Genomic DNA, 25,380 nt, shown 5'->3' on the forward strand with positions numbered 1-25,380 from the left:
TGTAAATAAACAACAACGGATGAATATTGAATGAGTCAGGCAAAAACTTATTAAAAATTCTCAAATGTGGAGGCAGGAACTAGTACATCCTAGGAAGTGAGTTGGCCATAAACTTGAGCTCTATGCTTTAATATAGTCATACAGACTCCAGGAAAAATGGGCTCCAAATGAGTAAAACGAATTATGAAGTCACAAAATCCTGGCCAATCCCACATATATTTCTAAAACAGTCCAATATTCTTCTAGTTAAAATAGCTGCAAAACCTCCACAGAATGACTTTGGGGAAATGCCCAGTGAATATGCACCACTGAACCTTCCCACTCCCTCCCTCCCAGCACTTCCTTATTAATAGTGCCACACTTTGAGAGCCACTTGAAACATGAAACATTATTTTCCTCATGGATTACTTTATACATAGGCGTAAAAATTCATTTTCTAGAAGATGGAATGATATTCTTACCCGTTTCACAGCTGGGCCCGGTGAAGCCTTGCGGGCAGGCACACACATTAGCGGCAATACAAGCTCCTCCGTTCCTGCAGCCATCTTTGCAAAATGCTAAAAATAATTCAGACACATGACTTGAGCATTTTAGAAGCAAGTAGTTCAAGATATTCCAAACCCAGCTTTTCTTTATTCTCTTGGAGACGTGGACACCAAATTATATATGTTATTATAATTTCAAATTCCTGTAAGACTTTCTATGCAGGTAAGAAACTTCAACCTGATTTGTAAAACAGTACTCTTTTCAACGTTAAAGAAGTATTTCACCAGTAAAATAATACACTAAACTTTCTTTTAGCAAAAAACAGTAACCTCACACAACAGGAAGTACATGAGAATTAGAGTTGTAACTCATTGTAACGGTCCAGCTTGAAATGAACACATGGAAACTGTCCTGGAGTTTTCTTAAGGAGCAAACTACCATTAGACGCTGAGATAAAGAAATAGAAAATGACTGACTCCTATGAGACTCTGATCATTCTACACACTGGCCAATGTGCCATAGTATTAGAGAAAGTTCTAAATCAGTCTTTCACAAAGTTATAAATCAGTCCCAGTGATGAACTGGCCAATGGTAAGAATTGGCTGTAGTGGTCTTTAGAAAGAGCCTTGCATTCCTCTACTGAGGACAGATCAGGATCCAGGGTGACCTTTTGAGATATGTTGCCCAATTCAAAGAAGGTGAGAAAAACAAGATGGGTGAGACTGAGCACCCTTAGATGCTTTTGTTTCCACTTTAGCTTGTTCTTTGTTTCTATAAGGCTCAGCGGCCATTCCTCAGCCTGGCAAGATGTGTAATGGTTGAATTAGACCAGCTTGTTCCAGGTATTGGGGTAAAAGCTTTTTCTCAAGTTTTCTGGCATGTGCTTCCTCTCATTAGTTAGGATGTACTTTCTCAGAGCGGTAAAATGGAGACATCTGGGATTCTGGTGCTGAGGTAAAGGAAGGGGCACAAAGAGGCCATTTAGCCTCTTTAGTTGGAGGTCCCAATCTGTCTTCATCCCAGGCAAAAAGAATACCTAGTCACCAAGGATTTGCAAAGAGATTGAGAATGTAAAGCTCATAAATAGTAAGGGGTCCATCTTCTAAAACATGTGTGTGTCTTCCTTGGAATACTGTGCAAGGACACAGCAAAGGACTCAATGATTCAGATCCTCCATCTACACTACTTATGTCTCAGCTTCTGGCATTCCCAGCAGGAATACACACATGAACTAGAGAGTCTTCATTCAGGCAACCTAGAGTCTCAACTTCAGCAGAAATTCTGGATCCATGAATGTTCTCCTTCCTTCAAAGATAAGAACTACCTGTCTGCATCTGCTCGTGATTGCAAGAGTTCTTTATGCTCTAAGCTTTACTCTTCACATTAATTACGAATCGGAGTGAAAGAGAAATGAGTGAGAAGTTGGGCTCCCAGATGAAATTGTAACCCCTCTCCCCTGCCAATTCTCAGTATATCTGGGTGCTTTGAGGAAGTCCGAGGCGCTCAATTACACTATGGAATGGGCTTTAAACATCTGGCTTTTCTCAGACTGTCTAGTTTCTCTGGCAAAATCTTTTGGGATTTAGACCTCAAAGTGAGAAGGCCTATTCACATTGTTCTAAATTAAAGATTCCCATAGACTTTTACAAAGCAGAGTAATCCTCCAGCCCATTGCTGTCTGCATCCACTGTATTACTGTCAACTAGGTCTTAAGACCCATGCTCATGGGCCAAACCTAGTTATTTCCTACCTCCCACATACACAGTGTCATAGCAAATTGATTTGAGTCAACTCCAGGATAACGGGCACATATATTTGACAAGTGGGTAGTTTTTATACAAATCGTAAGAAAATCTATTTGCCATAATAAGGAATATGGACTTTAGCCTATGGGAGTTTGTGGAGTTTCCAAAATAGAACCTCTATTTCCCTTATGAAGTAGGAGGTAAGCCCACATGATGAAGGAGCAGAGGGCACTGGTGAAAGAGTAAATTGGTGGATGGCGGTTTACTACTGCTGGATTACCCACTGACAGAAAGGAACATCTGGGCTCAACAGGACTTTTAAAAGAATTATTGACTGGTATTGACAAACCAGCGAAAATGGGAAACCACAACAAGTAGAGACCCAATAGTCCCAGCTAATTAGTACTCAACAGCTCAAAAGGGAGTAGAGAAGAAATACTGTCAGACGGACCCTCGTAGAGATATTTCACAGTGGATTTTGGTCGTAGAACAAACGGGTTGACTGTATGGCCGAAAAAACATAGTGTCATGTTTGGATTCAAAAACAAGTATTCGAACCTGAGAGGAGACTGGCAAATGGAAAGAAAAGGAAGGATCAGAGAAATTCATCTACTTCTGTGGCTGGTGTGATGTTGTTAATTGTATGTACCACACAAATGAAGGTCAAGAGTCGTGGAAAGAACTGAGTGGGCAAACTGGAAGCAGAAGGACTTGGGGTAAGACGATAAAGAGTTGAAGCTTGAGATTTCGAAGTTGGAACAGTTCTATACAAAAGTGCCTGGGTGTGATTATGGGTGTGGTCTGCCGGCCAGGAACAGAGACACTGTGGTGGAGGTCAAGGAATGCTACGTCAACGTTGTTGAACGGTTTGGCCACATAAACACTGGCGTAACCCAGGAGGAAGACTGTGAGCCACACCGCAAAGCTCTCAGTGGCTGCGGGGAGTACCCGGATGGGAGATAACAGTGATGAGAAGGAGTGGAGGGAGGTGAAGATGGGCTACATGATCCTTAATATCCCAGGTGCTGGCATTTAAACCGTTTACCTTTGCACGTGGTTCCATTCCCCGTATAGCCTGGCTTGCAAACACAGTTGTGTCCTCCAACAGTGTTGAAGCATAAAGCATTTTCATCGCAGTTGTGCTGATTTGTGATACACTCATCGTGTTCTGAAATGAGAAATACAATTTTGTTACTCAAAGATAGATTTTCAGGGGCGCCTGGGTGGCACAGCAGTTAAGCGTCTGCCTTCGGCTCAGGGCGTGATCCCGGCGTTACGAGATCGAGCCCCACGCCAGGCTCCTCCACTATGTGCCTGCTTCTTCCTCTCCCACTCCCCCTGCTATGTTCCCTCTCTCTCTGGCTGTCTCTATCTCTGTCAAATAAATAAATAAAATCTTAAAAAAAAAAAAAGATAGATTTTCAAAGAGTCTGCATTTTAAAATGTCCCGGGGTCTTTGGTTATTGCATGGTATTTCTTTCAAACACAGATTTCCACACAGTATCTATTAAAGAAGAGCTCATGTTTTGAAGTATTGGATACTCCTCTTGAAATACACACATAGTTTACACACCCACAAACCTTGAATGCAAAAGGATTTGGACAGGAGACCTATGAAGAGGAGGAAGGAATGGAAGAACAGAGGCAAGAGTATGAATCACTCTCAGAAGTAGATCCCAGAACCACTGTGTATAGTCTCTGTGGTTAATATTTGTGGGAATTTTTCTCATGAAATAAATCTGCTACCTAACTCTTCATCCTGTACCATGAGAAGGGTGCTAGGAAAGGATGTGAAATTGTATTGCTTCATGAATCCCAGCCTGCAGAAAAATGGAGTTGAAACTCTGGGAGTCCGTAGGGTGCAGTTATCCGCCACACCCATACTTCCACACATAAAGATACCACGCAAATCATTAGGAAGTTCTCTTCTTCTGCAAAGAAAGTGTCAGAGTTCTGTTAAAGAAGACAACTTGCTTTTATGATATGTGCAAATCCAAAGTTTAAAATGTATAGTTGATATGATACTTCCTTTCACTGTGGGCAACTTGACACTTTAGAAAGCACTGAATCATCTGATTCTCCCAGCACCCCTTGGGAGAGGCAGAACCGATATGATTACAACCATTTTAAAAATGAGTCAATAGTGGCTCAGAGTGCTTAAGTCGCCTGCCCAAGTTCACAGGAACATTAGGTAGCATCAGAATTCTAGCTCCGTGTTCAGCAAAAATGTAAATATAAGGAATAAATACAGTGAATATGAGAAAGGAAACAGATCTGACATCAAAATCAAGATGAGTAGGAAATGAAATATAAGTGAGGAAATGTATACAAACTAGTTCAGCCAAATCCCTACAGTGGCACTACTTAATCACTTGGTCTCTTATATAAATACTACTTAGGCCTAAAATTAAAAATATATTTTAATACACTTACATGAATTGAGCTATTAATTCACTAGGATATAAATCATCAAAGCAAAAAGAAATATTTGCCTTTCATTTTAGAACTCTTTATATTCTAGACAATATATGTATTATTCCAGACAACATAATAATAATGTATTTATAACTTCGAAAAAAATTGCTTTGGGCACATTTAGATTAGAGTAAAATCACTTATTTCAACTACTAAAATAGAATGCTATGTTTTTTTTCAAATAAAGATTAGCATTTTATGCCCTTATATGTGTAAGTACAAAGTTTTAATAGTTTGAACTATAACCCTGTAATAAAATTCTTAGACATTATTCTCAGTAGTCTTTCAGAGGAAGGAGAGCTCTCAATCATTAAGGTTTGAGAATTGCATGAATAGATATCTTATCCTCCAAATCCCTGGCTGAATTTCCCCAAATTGTACAAAATTCCACCTTTATTATCTAGTATCAGAAACTTTCGTAGTTTTTTATAAATTCATGCCCATTGATGATATCTTAGAAAGTACCCGGATTACACATAGGTCTCCTGAGAGGGGCTACTGTTGGACCACTATAAAATTTCAGAGGGCCAGGAATGGGCAGTCTACCTACTTCTGGGTCTGGCTGCCTGAAGCAAAATAAATCTACACTCTGAAGTTTGCACCTGCTGCCAATTTTCTTCCCAGTGCAATTCAAAGTGCTGCAGTTAATCTATAAATCTCTATATGGACAGCCGTAGGCTCTTTAAAGACAGCTGCTGATTGATTTGATGCTGTTTTCATCCCTGCCTTGGTTGTCTTCTTAATTAGACGGAACTCACTGGGTAGAGGACGGGCCTAACAGGATGCAGCTTAGCACCCAGTTTGATGATTCCCATACACATTAATTAATTACACAGACTGGGATCTGGTTACCCCTGTTGTCATTTACTCTTGAGGTCACTGAAATGAGTAAGCATGCTCTTGAGCAATTCGAGGGTAAAGAAAGTTTTCAGGTTTGAAATACAGCCACGCACACCTTTACACATACCGCTCCCTGTGCCTGAGGAGCCTGCCCCACGGGCTCTCCTGGCACACTCCTACCACTTCTAAAGATCACATTAAAAAGTCTTGTTTATGTGCAAATACCTTTCTCGCCCCCTTCATAGAGTTAGGGGCTGCTGGCTGCTTTCGCCAGCACCATATACAAGGCTCTGTTATTGTATCTTATCAGAAATGTCTACTTCTCCTTGATTCTCCATCTTCGTGCCCTTCCAGAAACTGTTAATTTTTTGGACAAGAATTTTGTATTTTTATTTGTATTTTATTTCAGCATTCAAAGAATGTTTCTTAAATACATAATTAAAAGAATAAATGACCAAAGGAAGAAAGCTAGAAAATGCTTCCTCTGCCATTATAATTCAAGCCAATCCCAACTTGTTCAGTTGTAGACAAGATGCCAAACAGAAGGCTACTGAAAATCTAAACTGTTTTTTTAAAACTAATTTTACTGTGGTGGTTTTTGTTTGGGATATTTCAAATATTAATTAAGGTAGCAAGACATATTTTGAAAATAGAAAATATTAATTCCTTTACACTGTCACTTTAAAATTTTTCACACTACTTAAAGTTGGTTATTCTTACAACCATCAACTGACAGTAAACTGTAACCTTAGGAAAAGTCTTTAAAAATGCCTATGTCTCCGGGAGCCTGGGTGACTCAGCGAGTTAGGTGTCTGACTTCGGCTCAGGTCATGATCTCGAGGTCCTGGGATGGAGCCCCAGGTCGGGTTCCCTGCTCAGTGAGGAGTCGTCTTCTCCCTCTGCAGCACCCCCCACTTGTGCTCCTTTTTTCTCTCTCTCTCGGTCTCAAATAAATAAAATCTTTATTAAAAAAATGCCTACGTCTCTCAGAAGAATTAACTTTAATTTGATAGCCCTGCATAAAACAGAATGTGAATGAGGCAAGGAGCAGATAATCTATAAGGTCATCTCAACAAATAGTTAATTATTGCTGCTCTAGATACAGTTTTGGTCAAACGTCAACTTCTTAGCCTTTCCCTGACTTACATATCCCTAAGGACACCACCAGCAACCCACCAGTCAGCCTCTCCTGTTTTAATACTTCTTCCAGCATTTGTAACATACAGTAAGTTAAATTAAATAAGGAGGGAATATTAATTAAGATAAAATTTAAATCAGTATTATGCCACAGTGTTTGAGAAGAGCATGGCAGGATGCAGTAGTAATGAATTTCAAGTGTCATTTCATATATATTGAAAAGCAGACATTTCAGATCTGATGTTCACAATATCCAGTTCTTAAGATTCAATGTTATTTTCACATCCTCAGTTAAAATTTTCTTTGTTCATGTGACATGACAGTCCAGGTAAAAGCTGCGATTGAAACCAAATACACCTCTCTCTAACTGTTCTTCACCAAAAATATTAGCATATGGTTATTTGAATCAAAACTGATCATATTCTGTATCCATACATTTTAAATTTAAATAAAATGGAAAAAATAAAAATACAGGAAGAAAACATCACTCAACAGTACTACACAACAGTAAGGTAGTTGTCAATTATCACAATACATTATACGTAGAATCAATAATCTTACGGTGATAGCTGGCAAAGATTTGTCCAATGTGCCATAATGTGCATGCATCTTTATGCACTCTGTAAAACTGATTTCGTACCAGTGACAAGGGTCAATATATTAAAATTCCTCTACAGGAAAAAAAAGTGATAGTATATATACTTGGATTTATCTAAATGCAAGTGTCACATAGAACAATAATACTTCAGTTTCACTGATCAGCTCCTAACCTGAGTAGCTTAATGTCTCTAAAATCATTTTAAGACTCCATACCCAACAGGTCATCGGTCATAGTTACATACGGTCAGACTTAAATTGAGCTTGAAATCTGGTATTCATATCGAGCTGTTTTCAGAATGAATGTACTATCTAGAGACAAAACGGCCACATTAAAATTCACATAGCTTTTCTTACTACGATTTCAACACAGACATACACTACACATAGTAATGTTCTATTCAAGAATCTCACTTAGATACAAAATGCAAATCCTACAGAAAATAAGAGTGAAAGTAATTTAAATACAGCTACACTTCAGTTACATACCGTTTTCTTCAAGGTCTGTTGTGTATTAGGATTTTCTTGGGATTAAAAATGTGATTATGAAAAATGTGATTACAAATGGTAGCTCCCTCAAAAAGCTTAGATTTTAGTTCGGGAGATAAGACATAAAACACAAATGCCTTTAATACATGGCTTTGTTATGAGAAATACTGAAGTAAAGAAGAAGCCTCTGTTTACAGAGAGCTGCAGACATCAAAGGGGGAAGAAATCATTTCTTGTTGGGTCAGACGGGAATTCAAGAATGACTTCACGGAGAACGGAGCATTTGGCGTGGACACTGTTACGTGTGCAGGGAAGGTGCAGATTCCAACCTGAAACAGCATTCATGTACTTGCTTCTTCTGTTTTTGAGATCTTGAGCCTTTGCACATTTGAATGAACCCGAATGATTTGTAATGACCATAGCTATGATTCAGTGCTTACTACATACTGCACACTTCGTAATACACACCGTCTCATTTAATCCTCCTATTAATTAGGAAACTTTATCATTATTAAAAAAAATTTAAACTAGGCTTGGAAAGGTCAAGTAGCTTGCCTCGGATCACACAGCTAGTAAGCGGTACAGCTGTAAATCCCAACAGCGGACTCCAAAAACTAGGTTATTGATTGCCAGGCAGTAAGGCTGCCTGACATATTTAATGTGTGTGTTTTTCCCGATCTATTTTTTTTTTATCCCAGTGTTTTTCTTTGCAATTGCCCAGAGATTTTTGGTTTTAATGTTTACACCATTTAATGTCTTCTTGTCATACGTGGAGTCCTCCATTGCTTCACAATTAGGAAGTTCTCTCTTTTTTGTATTATCTAGTATTCTTTGATTTTTAAAGATTTTATTTATTTATTTGACAGAGAGAGAGAGCACAAGCAGGGGAAGCAGCAGAGAGAGTGGGAGAAGCAGACTCCCCACTGAGCAGGGTGAGCAGGGAGATGCACATGGGGCTCGATCTCAGAACCCCAGAATCATGACCTGAGCTGAAGGCAGAAGCTTAACAGACTGAGACACCCAGGTGTCCCTATTATCTAGTATTCTTAAGACTCTAGGAGCGTTATTAAAATTATAGAACTCCTTAGGGCAAAGCATTGAGGTAATTTCTTTTCATACTAAAAGCTGTATTTTTACAAGATTGACAGTTTTTAAAACAAAAGGAAGATACCAATATGGCCAAGTACAAAAGCTTGCAAAACAAAGTGACCAGCTCACAGAACTTAGACTCAAGCACTCATTCCCTCAACTGAAAAATCTCTGGAAGATCAATATTAATGCAATTTGGCAAACAGACACCTGTAGTATCCAAGGGTCCTCTCCTCTGACACGGGGCCAGGCCCTGGTAACAAAGTCCACTACTTCCCGATAATTCTGCTTCACACCCCCAGCAGTATACTAGATCCTCTGACACCTTTACAGTCTAGATTCTGCTCTTATGGTAGCAGATTATAACATGCCTTCACTATCCTCAGAGAATCTTTCTTTTCCTCTGATGGATTTTTTTTTTCAGTCACAAGAATTATACTGTCTATGCTGCAACTTCTACTCTCCTGTCCAAATCCAGAAATGTTGGGGAAACAGCAGCTATCATAACATATAGATGTTAGGGCCACAAAGAAAGCTTCTCCCCCTTCCCTGACCCAACTGTTTCCTGGAATATGAATTTGCAATGAGTAAATTCTCTCTTAGAATGTGGCAGAATATGGCTCTAAACATAGTGACAACCTACCTCGGGTCTTTACTATTATCTGCTCATTAGAGACTGGGAAACAAGCTCCCTCAGGCTTAAGCCTGAATAAATCTCGGAGCAAGAAAGCCCACAGAAGTGTAAATTATTCTCGAGGAGCCGTTAAATAAAACCATCAAACTATTTGTTCAGAAGGATGATTTATCTCAAAAATGTAGAGCTGCTTAGTCATTTTCCTCTTATATTTCTGTAGACCAGATTGCTTGTTGTAAGATAACAATGAGGTTGGGCAAACTCACCCATGGGTTTCACTCATACAGGTTCCCACCAAAGTAACCTACACTGGCGGGTGAAGAGCATCAGAACAAGACAGCCCACCGGTCTGCAATACTGAGACCTCTTATTTTACTCTAAAAAGAATAGCAACACTGTGAGTCCTCAGATAAAATATGCCATTTCTATTTATCAAACTAAACAACTCTTCGGACCTGCCCACAGCTCCTTACTACATTCACACAATAATTACTCTATGGAGAACTTTTCAAAATGAGCACAAACTGAATTTAAAGAATGTTCAGTATTATAATTCAACAAGTGGTAGATGGTTTGGGGGGTCTATCAAAAAGTACTGGAACTCCTTCCTTCCCTCACCCTCCTTCCTTGCCCTCAATGTTCAGTGGTCTGGTATACAAAGACATTGTGTTCACTGTCGCCAGCAATACATATCCCTGCAATCAAAACATGCATGTCCTAATGACTACTGACTCTCAGGGACATTGCTGCAAGTCACTGGATGGTTTAAAATGTCCTCCATCAACTGTTCTGTACTAGGACCATAACTAAATATAAAGGACAAAGGAGAAAAAAATGAGAAAATTATGTACTATTTTAACGAGAAATAACAAGGAGGCAGTATGATATGTTGGTTTTCTAGATAGGATTGATTTCTTTCTTAAGGATTTTATTTACTCATTTGAGAGAGAGAAAGCAAGCATACACATGAGTGGGGGGAGGAGCAGAGGGAGAAGCAGACTCCCCACTGCGTGGGGAGCCCCACTCCAGGGAGATTCCAGGACCCCGAGATCATGACCTGAGCCAAAGTCCGACGCCTAACTGACTGAGCCACCAGGAGCCCCTACACGCACAGGCTTGATTTTTGATGTCACTTTTTCCTAGTTCTCATTGGCATTGAGAAAGTAAGCCAATCTTTCTAAGTTTAAAATGAAGAGATTAAGACCTAGATTAGAGAACTGTTCTAAAGAGTAAACTTACACGACGGGTGTAAAGATTCTGGCAAATAACAGTCACTTGATAAATATTAGTTACTTTCTCATCTTATTATCTACTTCAGTGGGAAAATTTCTTTTGCCTTTATTAGCTAAATAATGTCCTTTCTTTTCTATTTCAATTCTGTGGAGAAAATGTAGATGTCTCACAGAGCTTTCTCTTTTCATAATCTTTTCTGAAATCAAATGCATTTTGGACATTTCTTTGATTTCCAAAACGTACTACTCTCAATGGTTACATCAAGGGGAAAAAAATGCCTGCTATCATACTTACCAAAAGCTATTCATTTTGTTTCTTACAATTACCTTACTTATTCACTTTATATTACAGAGAAAAATCTACCACAATGTCATTTTAACAGAAACCTAATTTTAACACTATTAAAGGGACTACAAGAAATTATACCTTAACCCTATTCAATGCCCACATTGGCAGCAAGCCCACTAAAACGCATTTTGAACACCCAAGTATTTTTACTCACCACTCAAGTTTCCTGCTCACTGACCACACCAATTCAATACTGACTTCTTGTTATTCTTCATTGTGTTTGGCAACTAGGAATTTGTTCAGACTTCTTTCCTCTGACATGCTTGGTTTATTTTCTTCAAGTCCTTTCAATGGCATGCTCAGGCTCTCTTCCTAATCCTTATTTGATCAAGAATCTTAAGCACCGAAGCACACTCAAAGTCCCCCTCTATCTTTACAATAATTTTGCAAGGTAATCCATATTCTCATTTTACAGAAAACCCGCTTTGCTTTTTCTGGCGTTTCATGAAATAATCTTTGTGCAAACACATTGTAGGGTAACAAAATTCTTATAACTAACAGCAGATCATTTGTATTTTTTTTTCAACACATTTATGAAGCTTCTCTGTGATTTGAGTGCTCTGGAGGATGCAAAGATGCGTGAACTGAGATTCATGACCTCGAGAATCTTCTGAGCTATCACAGGATTGGTGATATGAATAGATATAGATAACTAGGATATATTCTCAAAAGTGTTTAGTGCTGTAAGAGTGAAAACAATAGTAATAGTAACAATAATGACATTAGCTAATTAGTAGGTGCTTACCAGATGCTGTCAAGCACTGTACTAAGTGTTTTATACGCATTATCGCCTTCGGTCTTCACAAAAACCTTTCCTGGGAGGCACTATTATTATTCCTGTTCTACAAATGGGAATACAGAGCTTTCTTAGAGAAAATATATATCTTGCCCATATCATGTAGCTTGGAAGTGACAAGGTCAGGATTTGCCTCCCGTGTTTTAAAAAGCTACAACCTATAAATAATGATCTCATTAGGCTTAAAGAGGGAGAGGTGAGGATTGACTAAAAGGTCTAGGAAAGTATTACGTAGGCAGTAGGCCAAACAAGTGAGTCCTGAAAGACGGGAAGAGTTTTAACAGGAAAAGGGGAAAGATGGGGAAGAGAATTCCATAGGGAGAGAACACGGGTGCAACAGGTTAAAAGCATGGACCATGGCAGGGTCCTGAAGTGCCGAGCTGGCACAGGTGATGATGACCAAAAGTGAACAGCGAGCAATCAGTGTGGATGGGGTCAGGAATACAACATGATTTTATCTGACGGGCAATACAAAGCCACTTCCAGCTGTCCAGTCAAAGGTGGCATGACAAAACGGGTGCTGATTTTTAGGGAAATGAATAGCAGTGTGTAGAGGAGGAGAGGCCCACTCTCCTTAACAAAGTGGGGGTCCTATGTTAGCAGGCCAGCATTGTTCTCTCTCTTTTTAGTCTTTCTTTCTTCCTTTTTATTCTTTTCCTTTTGAGTCTGAATTGGGTTATTACTGGGAGTTGAAACAGGAGTCTGCACAACACTGAGAGGTGAAGCCAAAGGATAAGGAGGAGGAGGGGAATGGGCGCAAAGCAAATAGAAGCTGAGCACTGATCACCTGGCAAGCACCGTGCTGAGCAATGTATACGTGTGGTATACGGAAGTCCTACAGGACGTAGGAAGAACAGTCGGGGAGTGAGCGCCAAATCAGAAGGTTCACATCCCTTTCAGGCAAGAATCTTGTCTTCTTCATCCCCATCCCTATGCTTTTCTGGAAGCAACCTGTGTTGAGGAGAGGGCTTGAAGAAGAATGGACAAAATGATGGTGGAAGAGGAGTAAATTTCAACATAGAACTGATGGGTGAACCACAGTGAATCAATTTTTGAACCGAGGGCAAAAAAGACACTGAAAATAACGCAAGTTTCAAATCTGGGTGACTGGGAATGAGAGAGTGGTGAGATGAGTAGAGAAGAGGGTTTCTTACTTTTAGGAACTTTGCTATTCTTGTTCTTGTTTTGGTTTGGTCTGGTTTGGTTTGGGTAAGAAGAAAACAGAATTAAGAAGTCAAAATACAAAAGCGAAGTCATATTAGGAAATTGAATTTACTCTATCAATGGTGACAATAAACTGAATAAATACTCCCCACCCAAAATCTGTCAGATAACCTAGATAGCAAACCTTAGATCTAATTCATCAATGACGCCCAATATCCACACAATAACTGACACAAATTGGTCTCCAATGAATATTTGTTAAAGAGTGAATCAGTAACTATAAAGTGTATCGCAAGCAAACATACGAAACATTTATTAGAGATTTGCTAATGCACAATATTCAAGATATTCTATACTGACAGTTTGCACATCTGCTTTCTCCTCCATTCCCCTCAGCAGCTATGCTGCTCTCTCTTCGAATGCCTGCTCCATCCTCAGTCCCTCACTCATGGCGCATAACCCTATCAATAACTTCACAGAAGACTATCCAGGTCATCAGGAAAGAACACTCTCAGATTTCCCATCCACAGATGAATCTGTAGCTAAAGCCACCCTTAAGACTTTCTTCTTCCCAATCCAGGAACTTGGGGGTCACCACAGACTTCTCTTCCCTTCCTCCCACCCACCACATCCAGGGACCAATTCATCTGAATTCTACTTCCTTGGCTGTTCTCATTTCCATACTCCTTGCCCCTCTCACCATCCCACTGCTCTTCAGCTGCCCAAATTTGGGGACAAAATACTTCCTTTTCCTTTGCAATATTGCAACAGCTTCATGATCACAATACTGTCCCCCCATTCTGTACATCTCCAAACCATTATCACAATGACTTTTCACATAAAATCTCACCTTCTCTACCTCTTTCTTCCCCATTCTCTCTTCTTCTCTTTTAATTTGTTGTAGAGACACACCATTGTTCTTACTAGCCAACAAGGCACTGCCTACTCATCAAGACTTTCATTAGAACATGCGGCTCTCACTAAAGTACACCACTTTAAAACTCCCCCATCGCAGCATTTTAAATATCATTTATTGAGACTCTACTAAAGGCCAAGTAGCATACCAATTGCTGTATATATCACATGTGTTCCTGCTTTTTGCCCGGAAAGCCCTTCTTCATTTTCTTTGTCTAACTCTCCTACTCACCTCCCACTCTGATCAAACAATGCCTCCTTCTTAAGAAAACCTTCCTTAAAACTTAGATGAGCCCCAGAGCACTTGTGCTCAATTCCCTCATAACATTTGAAAGCTAGAATATATAGTAGTTAAGAGTTTGGACTTTGGAGTCAGGTTGCCTCCAATCAGTCCCAACTCTGCCTTTTACTAGTTGTCACATCTTGGGCAAATCATTTACTCTCTCTAAATCACAGTTTCCTTCTCCCTTAAATGGACCTAATAATAGCACACAACTAAAATCTCCAGCGGGATCTGGGACAGTACTCAGCAATCAGATATTTCTGTAGTGAAAGTATGACTATTCATTTCAAATTGGATAAGCGAAGTTGAGAAATAGCATCCCTTTAGATTAAATTTTGCTTCCAAATGAATTTCAAAAATAAACATTCAGCTTCTAGAGCTGCCTGGTTTTTGGAGTTCAGAACTGTGTATAAGGGATTGTTGCCCTATATGTTCTTCATGGAGTTGCAAGGATTAACTGAGGTAATGCATGGAAAGCACTTAGAATAATATTTCATGGGTTAGTGTTAGACTAGGCCTTATCACACCATCAGGGATTGTTCATTCTCTCTTGTCCACCCCTCTTAGTCAGTATATTCCTTGAGACAGAGAATTTCTATTACATATCTTTGAATCCTCAGTTCTTGTCATAACACCTGACACATTTTACGCACTTGCTAAATGTAGATGAATGAATTTGATCTACTAAAAAATCAACTGTTTTCGTTTTCTCAGAGTATTTCGTATCTGCTATTTTACATTTTACATTGTATTCACCCCAAATCCACGTAACACGTCTGGGATTTATCATTTAGAGCAGTACCTATGCAATGCTTACGAGACCATGATACTTAACCTTCACCAAAGTTCAGGTTTGTTACTCCTATGTTTTCATGTCAGTGCTGCCCCTAAATTTGGTAAGAAGCATGTTCTTCCATTTACTTAGATGTACTGGAAGGAAAGGAAACGTGTTCATTAAGCTAGTAAAAACTTCTGCTGGAAAACAACCATCATCCCTATCTAACACCACGTGATCTATTCTTTCACTGAAAGCTCTTACGGTCTGCTCTGTTTTAATACCCACAAAAAAAACCGAATAAGATTAAAGAGTATATTTAACACACCACACCAGAACAACTGTCTCAAAACAACATACCATATAAAAAAGGAATTTTTAAAATATAAAATTATCAGGGTGCCTGGGTGGCTCAGTAGGTTAAGCATATACTCTTGATTTCAGCTCAGGTCATGATCTCAGGAGCCCATGCTGGGCTCCATGCTGGGCGTGAAGCCTGCTTAAGATTCTCTCTCTCTCCCTCTGCCCCTCGCCCCTCTCCCTCCCTAAAAATAAAATAAAATAAAATAAAATAAAATAAAATAAAATAAAATAAAATAAAATAAAATAAAATAAAATACAAAATTATCTAAGAAAAACCACCACAGTACTTCACCCTGGACAGCCTTCCCACTGCAGTTTCAGACGATCTTAGAGGATTTCCACACTTGGATCAGATACTGTATTCTGACCTTCCATCTTCTTAAGGAAAATAAAATGATTCCTCAGATTTTAAAGGGTTGGGACTATGGGACAAAGGGAATCCATCAACCTTTTCACTTTGTGGCTTAATTTTTAAAATGAGCTTCGTTACAAAAATCCACCTCTCAGAGCATGTTATTTGAGTCTCTACCACAGCAAAATACAAGTTAGAAGACTGTTTTCTAGTCCGAACAATTACATATATTGTTTTTCAGTATCCCTGATAAAACCTCAGATGTGGATATCTTTCGTGAACTTTGATTTCATGCTTCTGTGTGTACTGTGTTCAATGCATTTAATTATATTTGACATTTTAGAGCTAGTATCTTTTTTTTTTAATGATTTTTTATTATATTATGTTAGTCACCATACAGTACATCCCCGGTTTCCGATGTAAGGCTCGATGACTCATTAGTTGCGTATAACACCCAGTGCACCATGCAATACGTGTCCTCCTTACTTCCCATCACCGGTCTATCCCATTCCCCCACCACCCTCCCCTCTGAGGTCCTCAGTTTGTTTCTCATAGTCCATAGTCTCTCATGTTTCATTCCCCCTTCTGATTATCCCCCCTTTCTTTATCCCTTTCTTCCCCTATAGAGCTAGTGTCTTTTAATATCCTTTAATATTTCTAATTGCAATAATGCTGACTGATATTACAAATATGTGTCAAGTTCTATGCATAGAGTTGTGATTGTTATAAGGCAGAATCCTTTTCCTGAAGATATTTACAGATGTTTTTCCTCATAAAAATAATACACATAAATGTATCTCTTTATGTGTGTGCATAAGATGTCTGCGTGTGAATACATTTTATAAGTGTGTGTGCATAGATGTATATGTATGTACGTTTATCACTTCTCTGCACTGGATGTGTGAAGATGTTAGGTAGCAAGATGGTGACTCATTTACACCTGTGTTTTGTTTAGTTCTTGAGAGGCAGGAACCAATTTAGGGGGATAGCAAAATCTTTTTTCTGTCATTTAGAAAGCCGCCTTTTTTAAGATCCAAAAAGGATTTTCTCTTCCGGCAATGTGGTTAGAGTGCCTCTTCTCTTTATATTATATTCTTTTCAAGAATTTGAAATGGCTTTTACTCTAAACCTCATTCTGAATCACTCACTTTTACTTGATGAGTTTCCTTCAAATGCAGTAATTCTTTTCTCTCTGTTTCTCACCAAGGTGGCTCTTGCCCCAGGAATCACCGAAAGTGTTCAGAGGAATTGGAGAAAGACTTTCATCTGCCAACCCGTCATCATTCACCTCCCCTGAGCAGCGTGCACCCCGCCTCAACAGTTGACAACTCTCCCCTTCTCCTTATGCCTATTATTTGTCCTTCAGCCTCTGGCCTCAGCCCAATCAGACTGCTGCTTGGATGTGAATAGAAATTTGACCTCAAGACCGGAAGATGGATAGCTCGGGGAACAGCAGCATAGCAACAAGTGAGGAAGAATTCTGATCTTACCTCCTTTACCCCCCTTCTCTTTTTACTACTCTTCTGATATCTCGGCTTCCTGCCCTTGCTTCCAAACTGCAAGCTTTACTTGCCCTCCTCTCCAATTTACTCATCCCATTTTCTTTTATTCTTCACAGTATCAATTAAAAGTTTTAAAAAATTGTAACTTGTAATCTTCTCCCCGACTGCAAGTGTGTATTTTAATTACAATCAGCAATGTCCTGCTCTGGGGAAAACATTTGCTCCTTGTATTCACCGCTCTCATTCTTGCCTCCTCTAATTACACCCAGCACCTCCCTCATCTCTGCCTTCTTTCCTCCCCTCCTTTCTCTGGGGGCCTGGATCTAGTACAACTGGCACGGAAACATATTTAAAGGCTCCTGCTTTTCGTGTTATTTAAACATGTTCCACATATCTTCCCACAAATGATAAAAATTCATTCACTCACTCAGAATGTCCCTTTAAGATAAAGTGGGACAAAGGAGGAAGGCAAGGGGCAAAATGGAAATATTTGCAGTTACTGAGGAAGAGCTGCTGGCGTCAATATCCTCCTGGGCCTCTGTGGCAGATCGACCAAGTGGAGTATGACTTACTTCTCTGTTGACCGGTCCTGCTTCTCGGTCTTCTAATCTGGCGTCTGCATTCTCCATCCTCAACCCATTATTTTCCGAGACAAAATGATAAACTGAATATGGACCTCATATTTGTGTCTTCCCAAAGTTCATATGTTCAAGCCCAACCCCCAGTTGTGACGGTATTAGGGGGTAGAGCCTTTGGGAGATGACTAGTCAGGAGGGTGGAAACCTCATGAATGGGATTAGTGCCCTTACAAAAGAGACCCCAGAGAGCTCCCTCGCCTCTTCCACCACGTGAGGACACAAGGAGAAGGCAGTCATCTATGACTCAGGAAGTGGGCTGTCACAAACAACACACTTGCCAGCACCTTCATCTTGGGCTGCCCAGCCTCCAGAACTAGGAGAAATAAATGTTTGTTTTTGAAGCCCCCCAGTCTACGGTACTTTGTTATAGCTCCAACAGACTAAGACACACACTCTAAATGATTATTTGGAAAGTGGGACATGACCATTTTTAAAAGTCCCAGAGCTAGGAAAAATAAAATGATGGGCTCGTGATTGGAAACCTTAGAGACAGAATTCTCTAGAAGAGAAGATGTAAATCATTCAGATATATATAACTGAATGTTAGGAAAAATTCAATACTGATGTTAATCATACATTTATTTAGGGGAAAGAAAGATAGGAACACAGAGACTGATTTACCCTCTTTCTTTAAATTCCCATTCCCTTTGCTACTTCGTCACTTTCATGGCTCAGCATCTTTGCTTCACCTGGTTTCCTAGCGTGCTGGATTTCCCTCCATCATAGCACCGAACACCCTAGATTGCAGGTGTCTATTTGTTTACCACTCTTTGCTTCTAGGTTACAATCTCCTTGATGACAAGGAAGTTGTGTTTTGTTTTTATATTCCAACTGACATAACAGAGAATAGTTAGAATCAGCCCGGCCATCATGGGCCCCAATCAACTTCCCAGCCATCCCTACACATCTAAGTCAAGACAGAATGTATTATTTGAAGTGCCAATGCAGCTTTGAAAGAAGGAGATTGCTAGCTCCCTAGTCAGACGTATTATCACCACCATGCTTTCTGCACATACCCTTGCTGTACCCCGAGCGCTTGGCAGTGCTTGACTGGAAATTAATGCTCCTTCCATGTTCATTGATTGAATGTTTTCAGGCATAAAAAAAAAAAATCAGTTTGGCATGATCCATCAACAGAAGAGAAAATTCCATTCTATCTAGAATGTTATAAGAAGCTCCTGGCCTGAATGCCAAATACTTGCAACAAAAGGCTTTCTTCAGGTCTAATTGGATTTATATTCCTGAACTCTCCTCTCTCTGTCCCCATTCAATGATTCTAGAGAAAAATACCTAGAAAAGTATTCATTATTCTGTGTTTAATCAAACCCAGCAACACATTATCAGATCTCAAAGTCTTTCCCGAATTGGGTTGAAAAACTCAACTTTGCCAGCACAAATGACGTTAGCATTTTCCTTCCTTGAGATTATTCCTGTCAATTCTCTATTATCTAAGGTAAAATGGAACTCAAAGTTAATTTTTAAGAAAGAAGAAATGATATCAGAAGAACCTCAACCATAATCACTAATCTTCTCTAATATCTCTAACAAAGTATTTTCCCTCTAAGTTTGAAATTGCAAGATATTTTTAAGTGGCCACACAAATACCAATATATTTGAGAGTATTCTGTTAAAATGCAAATATACCCTCCTCTAGCCTTCTTATTTCATACAGCAGGGAGAATGATTCTCCCAAAACTTAAAACGATCACGATATCCCTCTTGCTCTCAACCCTTCCCTGATTCTCTTCATAGTTTGAATATAATTTAAAGTCTTTGCTATGGCCACAGTGTGTCGCAGGGAAGCCATCCTCTACCTCTCTCCCCCATCCCAGCCACACTGGCCTCTCTCTGTCCCCTGAACAGTCACCACATCTTGCTGGTCTGCCTCCTGAGATGCTATTAACCCACCTGTTTTCATGGCTCACTGGTTAATATATTGTAGGTCTCTGCTCAGAGGGCACCTCCTCAGACAGGCTCTGTCTCGCATCCCTTTCTTACCCGGACTCCTTCACAACACTATCCGTTCTACTCCATGACATTGTTTGCTTATCTATTTGCAGTCTGACTTTCTCATTAGAATATAAGTTTCGCGAGGGCAGAGACCCTAATTTGTTCACTGGTATAACTACGGCACCTAAAAGAGAATGTATTCCCAGTAGAAACAGAATTTTAAAATGGAAAGTGAACCAAATATTTTACAGACCACACGAAGAACCTGAGGCTCAAGATTAAATGAGTTACTCAAGGTCACAGTTCATAAGCAGCAGAACTGGGTCTTAGTCATACTTTCTTCTGGCCCGCTAGCCTTTGATTATAAGAAACAAAGATGAAAGGGGAATGGCCATGCTGACTTCCAACTTTTCAGCAATTTACACTTTCTGTTTTCCAGAAAAGTCTCTCTGTAAAAGCTGTAATAGTTTTTCATCTCAGTTTATTTTTGTTTTCCTCCCATTCACCAAGAGTAAGTCCTAGTGTGAGTCTGCAAATCCCAGAACGTGAAAGCTAACAGGGTGTGACAGCTGGTGTGTCCCATGCTCCTCACACTCAGTGGTCTGTAACAGGGTAAATGACACAATTACCTACTGTAATTACTGCTGCTGACAATACAGTTTCCCTGGTGAATGCTTTATGAAATTCAGAACTGCTTTTCTTGTCAATCCGATCCAAATCTCTGCCTACATACTTTGGGCAATATTTTGCTAAATAAATGTATAAAAATTAAAGCCCAAATCTAAGTGGACATTTATTACTTCGCATAATTCAAGTACCGTGTATGCATTCTGCTTTCATCTAATTTTTTTTGCATGGAAATGCAAATCTTTTTAACAAAGTTTTGCTTTAAATCAAGAATCTGTTCTCACTGGTTCTAAAGATACACAAAATACTTCACAGAAAAATAGATACACCAAAAGACTCGGAGCTGAGTAAACAAAGCATTGGCCAAAATCCTGGTCTATGGCAGTCTGCTCTACAAACTTGTTACTTATTTCATGTCAACTATAAAGACACTTGAGAATACATACAGACATAAACAATTGTAATAGCTGACTGTTCTAAGTTTGGCGGCCAGCCAAAATCCTTCACCAATTATAAGTAGGCTGTCAAAATAAAAAATAAAACTGCAAAGGGACATACTGGTCTGCAGATATAACTTGTTTTATTTTTCTTAAAAAAGTGCAATTACCAAATTCCCATCCTAAGGCTGGGATTAGCTGATGGAATACCTTAAACTTAGTATTAAAAAGTGTCCCACTTAGGAGAAAGTAGTACAAATTCTTTTTGCAAGCACAGTCAAGGAACACACTCCTTTCTCCCTGGGGATAACGCCAACATGTTAACAGAAGTACATTAGCAACCAGATGATTTTGATTTTGCAAATAAGTGGTTCCTGCTTTAATGATGCAATATATTCCTGGAAACCATACCAGAGGGCCGATTATCATTAAATGGAACTAATCATGTTCTTATTGGCTTCACATGTTCTACCACGGTCTGGCATCATCAACAGAAACCAAAGAATAAATGGGTGAGGAGGTCAAAAGCAAAGGACGTGTGCCTGATAATCAATGTTGAATGTGCTCAGTGTGAAAAGAGGGCTGATATGTAATTCAAGTACACAGTGATTTGAAACAGTGATCTTTATTCCAGAGCGACACAAAAGGATCAGACCCATCTTAACTTTTCAATTTAATATTCTTGTTCTTTGTAACAAAATTAGGGGAGACAAGCGCTATCCAATCTTCAAGACGGAAGCCCTATACGAATATCAAGAATGATAAGTCAAGATAAGGATATAAATCTCTGTATATACAGTAATGTACTAAGAGGAGAAAAATTTGCATTTTAAAATATAACAACATGCAATGTTAGTTAATGATACAATCAATGTTGGAGAATCCCCTTTGCAAGGGAAAGCCATGGAAAATCAGTAAATCGCACCTGAATTTTTTAGACTCTGCTGTTATCCAGTGGTTGCTAAAGAACGGCAGCATACTCACCCATAAGGTAGACCATGGTAAACCACTTAGCTAGTCCCTGTAGGACACAATCAAGGTCGAAATGCAGTCTCATGCAAGCTGAGACGGAAGTGACTCAATCTGTCATTCCAATTTCCAATCCCACTGTACCCTATATAACTCTCGCGGCCTGAGAAGTGCCCTCAGCTTCAGGCTGTTTGGAGCCGCTAATTTCTCTGCCAGCTATGTTCTTCTGCAGGCTCTTCTGCCCTTGTGACCCCAGTGAGGCCTTATCTGATCACATAATCTAAGTAGGTCCCCAATGCGGGTATCTGTAACATAGCTTCCTAGCAAACAGCTAGCATTGGACAACATTTATCCACTTGTTTGGTTACTAGTCCTCTACCCCCTAGATGGTAAAGTCCATCAGGAATTGCGTGACTAGCACTGTGCCCAGCCCAGAGAAGGCTTTCAGCAGATAGGAGCTAGATTAATGTATCCTTCAGACAAAATGGCTTTCTCCTTCACCCTCTATGCCTTTTATCACACCTCGTAATTTTAAATTTGAAATTTTCTAGGTCCAGAAACTAGTAAATATGCAGTTGAGGGCTAAGACTAACAGCTTCTCCATTCAATGTAGAATGACTGTATAATAAGGGGCTTTTATTTGAATGCAGTTACATGTCAAGAGACATGATATTTTATAAAGCATATCTAAATTTGGATGAAAAAAAGAGTCCAATAATATAATTTCACTCTACTGTATTAATTTTACTTACGAGTGAGAACTATTTCTATAAAAATAGCCTAAATTATAACTTTCAAACTGAAGTCTGAAAGGGTATAATTTCAGTTTCAGCATATTAACAGAGTCCACTGGAAAAGCAAAATACTGGATTAGCTGAGTTTAGTATATCTTTAAAAAAATCACTTGGAGGGGCGCCTGGGTGGCACAGCGGTTAAGCGTCTGCCGTCGGCTCAGGGCGTGATCCCGGCGTTCTGGGATTGAGCCCCACATCAGGCTCCTCTGCTATGAGCCTGCTTCTTCCTCTCCCACTCCCCCTGCTTGTGTTCCCTCTCTCGCTGGCTGTCTCTATCTCTGTCGAATAAATAAATAAAATCTTTAAAAAAAAATCACTTGGAAATCACTCCGGAAGAATTAGAAAAACAAGTTTATTGAAGATACATTTCCTGTTGATGGGATTATCTAGTCATAGAATTAGCTGAAACCAGATTGGTGTTTAGAGGATTAAAATATAAAGCCCCAGTTACAGAAATCCTGTGTTTAAGAGTAGGACAGAGGGTTGTGTTGTTCCTGCAGTAATGAATCAGGGGCGAGAGCAGCACAAAGATGCCAGAGGCAACTTGGTTTGGAAATGTGCAGATGTCACCTTGGTAGTCAATACATTACTACAAGGTCTTCATGGACAGACTCAGCATTTCAGATGGATTGGGCACATACAATGAAATAATACATGGGAACTCTGGCACTTCTGGATTAAAAGGTTATTTTCCTCATTCATTTTTATGAATAGTATGGTAATTGAATAAAAATGCAGACTGAAAATATTTATTAGCAAGTCTCTTCCCCCAGACACCAACAGCACCCACACAGGCTGGCTTGCATTCTCTTCTATTTGCCGCCACTGTCATACATTTTCAACTACACTGCAATTGTTATTTCCTAACCTAGACCTCGGAGTACATGAAGGTTTTAGAATATCAGTTTCCTTTAGAAATTTCTCTCTCTCTTTTTTTAATTTGGGATCTTTTTTATTCTTATACCCATGACAAGATTTTACACCAGTTAAATAGTACAAATTTACATTCGTGACGAATGTTAAAAAAGTAGAAATTTCTTTTCTAACCTGACTTTGTCCTTCTGAAAAGATTCCCATAAATAGTACTGACTCAACAAAAAAAGTACCTTTTAAAAAGACAGCCCTAGTGATTACATGTTATAATAAATAGTGAAGCACGATACGTGGTCCTACGTTACTAATAGCCACATTGATTATGCTGAGGTTGGTTCATTATCCATACAGCAGCAGTAGTTATATGCATATTTTGCATATTTAACATTCTACTACTTTGGGTATACATAATTTATTACTGGTATAATCAAGTAGAGTTGATATGAACAGGAAAATGCCTCATCATTTGACTGGCATTTATATCCAAGCTTATGTTTAGCTACTAACTTCTTGAACTTTTACAATATTTGAAGCACTACAACATGTGATTTCCTTTGTCCTTTGATTTAATTTTCACAACAACCCTAGGAAATAGGTATTGGTATTGTTATTCCCACTTCACAGATGAGACAAATGAGGCATAAAGAAACTCATCAAAGACCACAGACTTTGAATTGGGGAAGCTGGGATTCAAAGTCAAATCTGTTGAATTTCTTTTTTTTTACTTATTTTTTAAAGATTTTATTTATTTATTTATTTGTCAGAGAGAGCAAGCATAAGCAGGGGAAGCGGCAGGCAGAGGGAGAAGCAGGCTCCCCGCTGAGCAAGGAGCCTGAGAGAGGACTCGATCCTAGGACCCTGGGTCACAACCTAAACTGAAGGCAGATGTTTAACCGACTGAGCCACCCACGCATCCCAGATCTGTTGAATTCTAAGTGTGAACTTTCAAACACTAAAATAAGTTAAGACCTAATCAATCTAATTATCTTCTTTACTGAAATGTTGCATCTTATGAAAAGTAAATATGCTACCCCTTAACTGTCCCAGCCATATGGCCACACTGTGGATTTGGTTACCACAAGGCACTATTCCAATATTCAAGATCTTACAGTTGGTGTTTTCTATGGGTTTCACTCTGGAACCATCCTTTAAACTAAGGATCACGTCCTATTATAAGGGCCCTACCTTAGGATGAGGTTTAAGTAACACACATCAACAGAACAGTCATAATGAAGAGACTCATTAGGAATAATAAGTGAGGAAAGAGTTATTTTTATAAAAAGGACACTCCCAGAGATTTAGTAGCCTTATGAACATTTGTTTGAGTACTGTTAAATGGAACCAAGATTAGACATGTCCTGTGTTCCAAGGGGCAAAATAAGATAGGCCTAGTCAATGATCCAAAAACACTGTATTTATTCCATGATAGCTTCATTCGTATTAGCCCCCTTGCCTAAAATCCCCTTTCTTCACCCAATTCACCCAAATTATGTCCTTCCTGAAAGACCTAACTCACATTCCATCACTTTAACAAAAATGTTTCCGTTTGAGACATTTCCTATTGAATTCCTCATCCTCAAAACTCCTAGGATATATGATATTGACTTCTTTTGATTGCTCTTTTTTGTTATAAAAACTTTCAAACAAACTAACTCTTTGAGAAGAGGACCTGTATCTTTTGAAAATGAAATCAGATATCTATAAAAGTTACCTTAAATAAGTAAATTAATAAAGTAATAAAAGCAAAAGTTCCACACATTATGGGAAAACACACTTAAATATCCCAAGGGTTAAGAAAGAATCCCAACGGAAATTATGAAATACTTAGAACTAATGATATATAGAATACTACATATTAAAATTTGTGGG

The 25,380-nt window shown here is 39.1% G+C and overlaps 1 protein-coding gene across 1 annotated transcript in view; it reads right to left on the bottom strand.

The window, feature by feature from the left end:
- NELL2 (neural EGFL like 2) overlaps positions 1-25,380 on the bottom strand; it is a 316,526-nt gene that overhangs the window by 88,048 nt on the left and 203,098 nt on the right. Inside the window, exons 14-15 of the mRNA XM_045801231.2 lie at positions 3,277-3,399; positions 462-557 (exon numbers count right to left, since the gene is read on the bottom strand). Coding sequence (XP_045657187.2) covers positions 462-557; positions 3,277-3,399 — 219 coding nt within the window. The remainder of the gene's footprint in view (positions 1-461; positions 558-3,276; positions 3,400-25,380) is intronic.

The sequence above is a fragment of the Ursus americanus genome, chromosome 25 (genome assembly GCF_024610735.1).
Source record: "Ursus americanus isolate L20-20 chromosome 25, mUrsAme1.1.p, whole genome shotgun sequence".
Taxonomy (NCBI): domain Eukaryota; kingdom Metazoa; phylum Chordata; class Mammalia; order Carnivora; family Ursidae; genus Ursus; species Ursus americanus.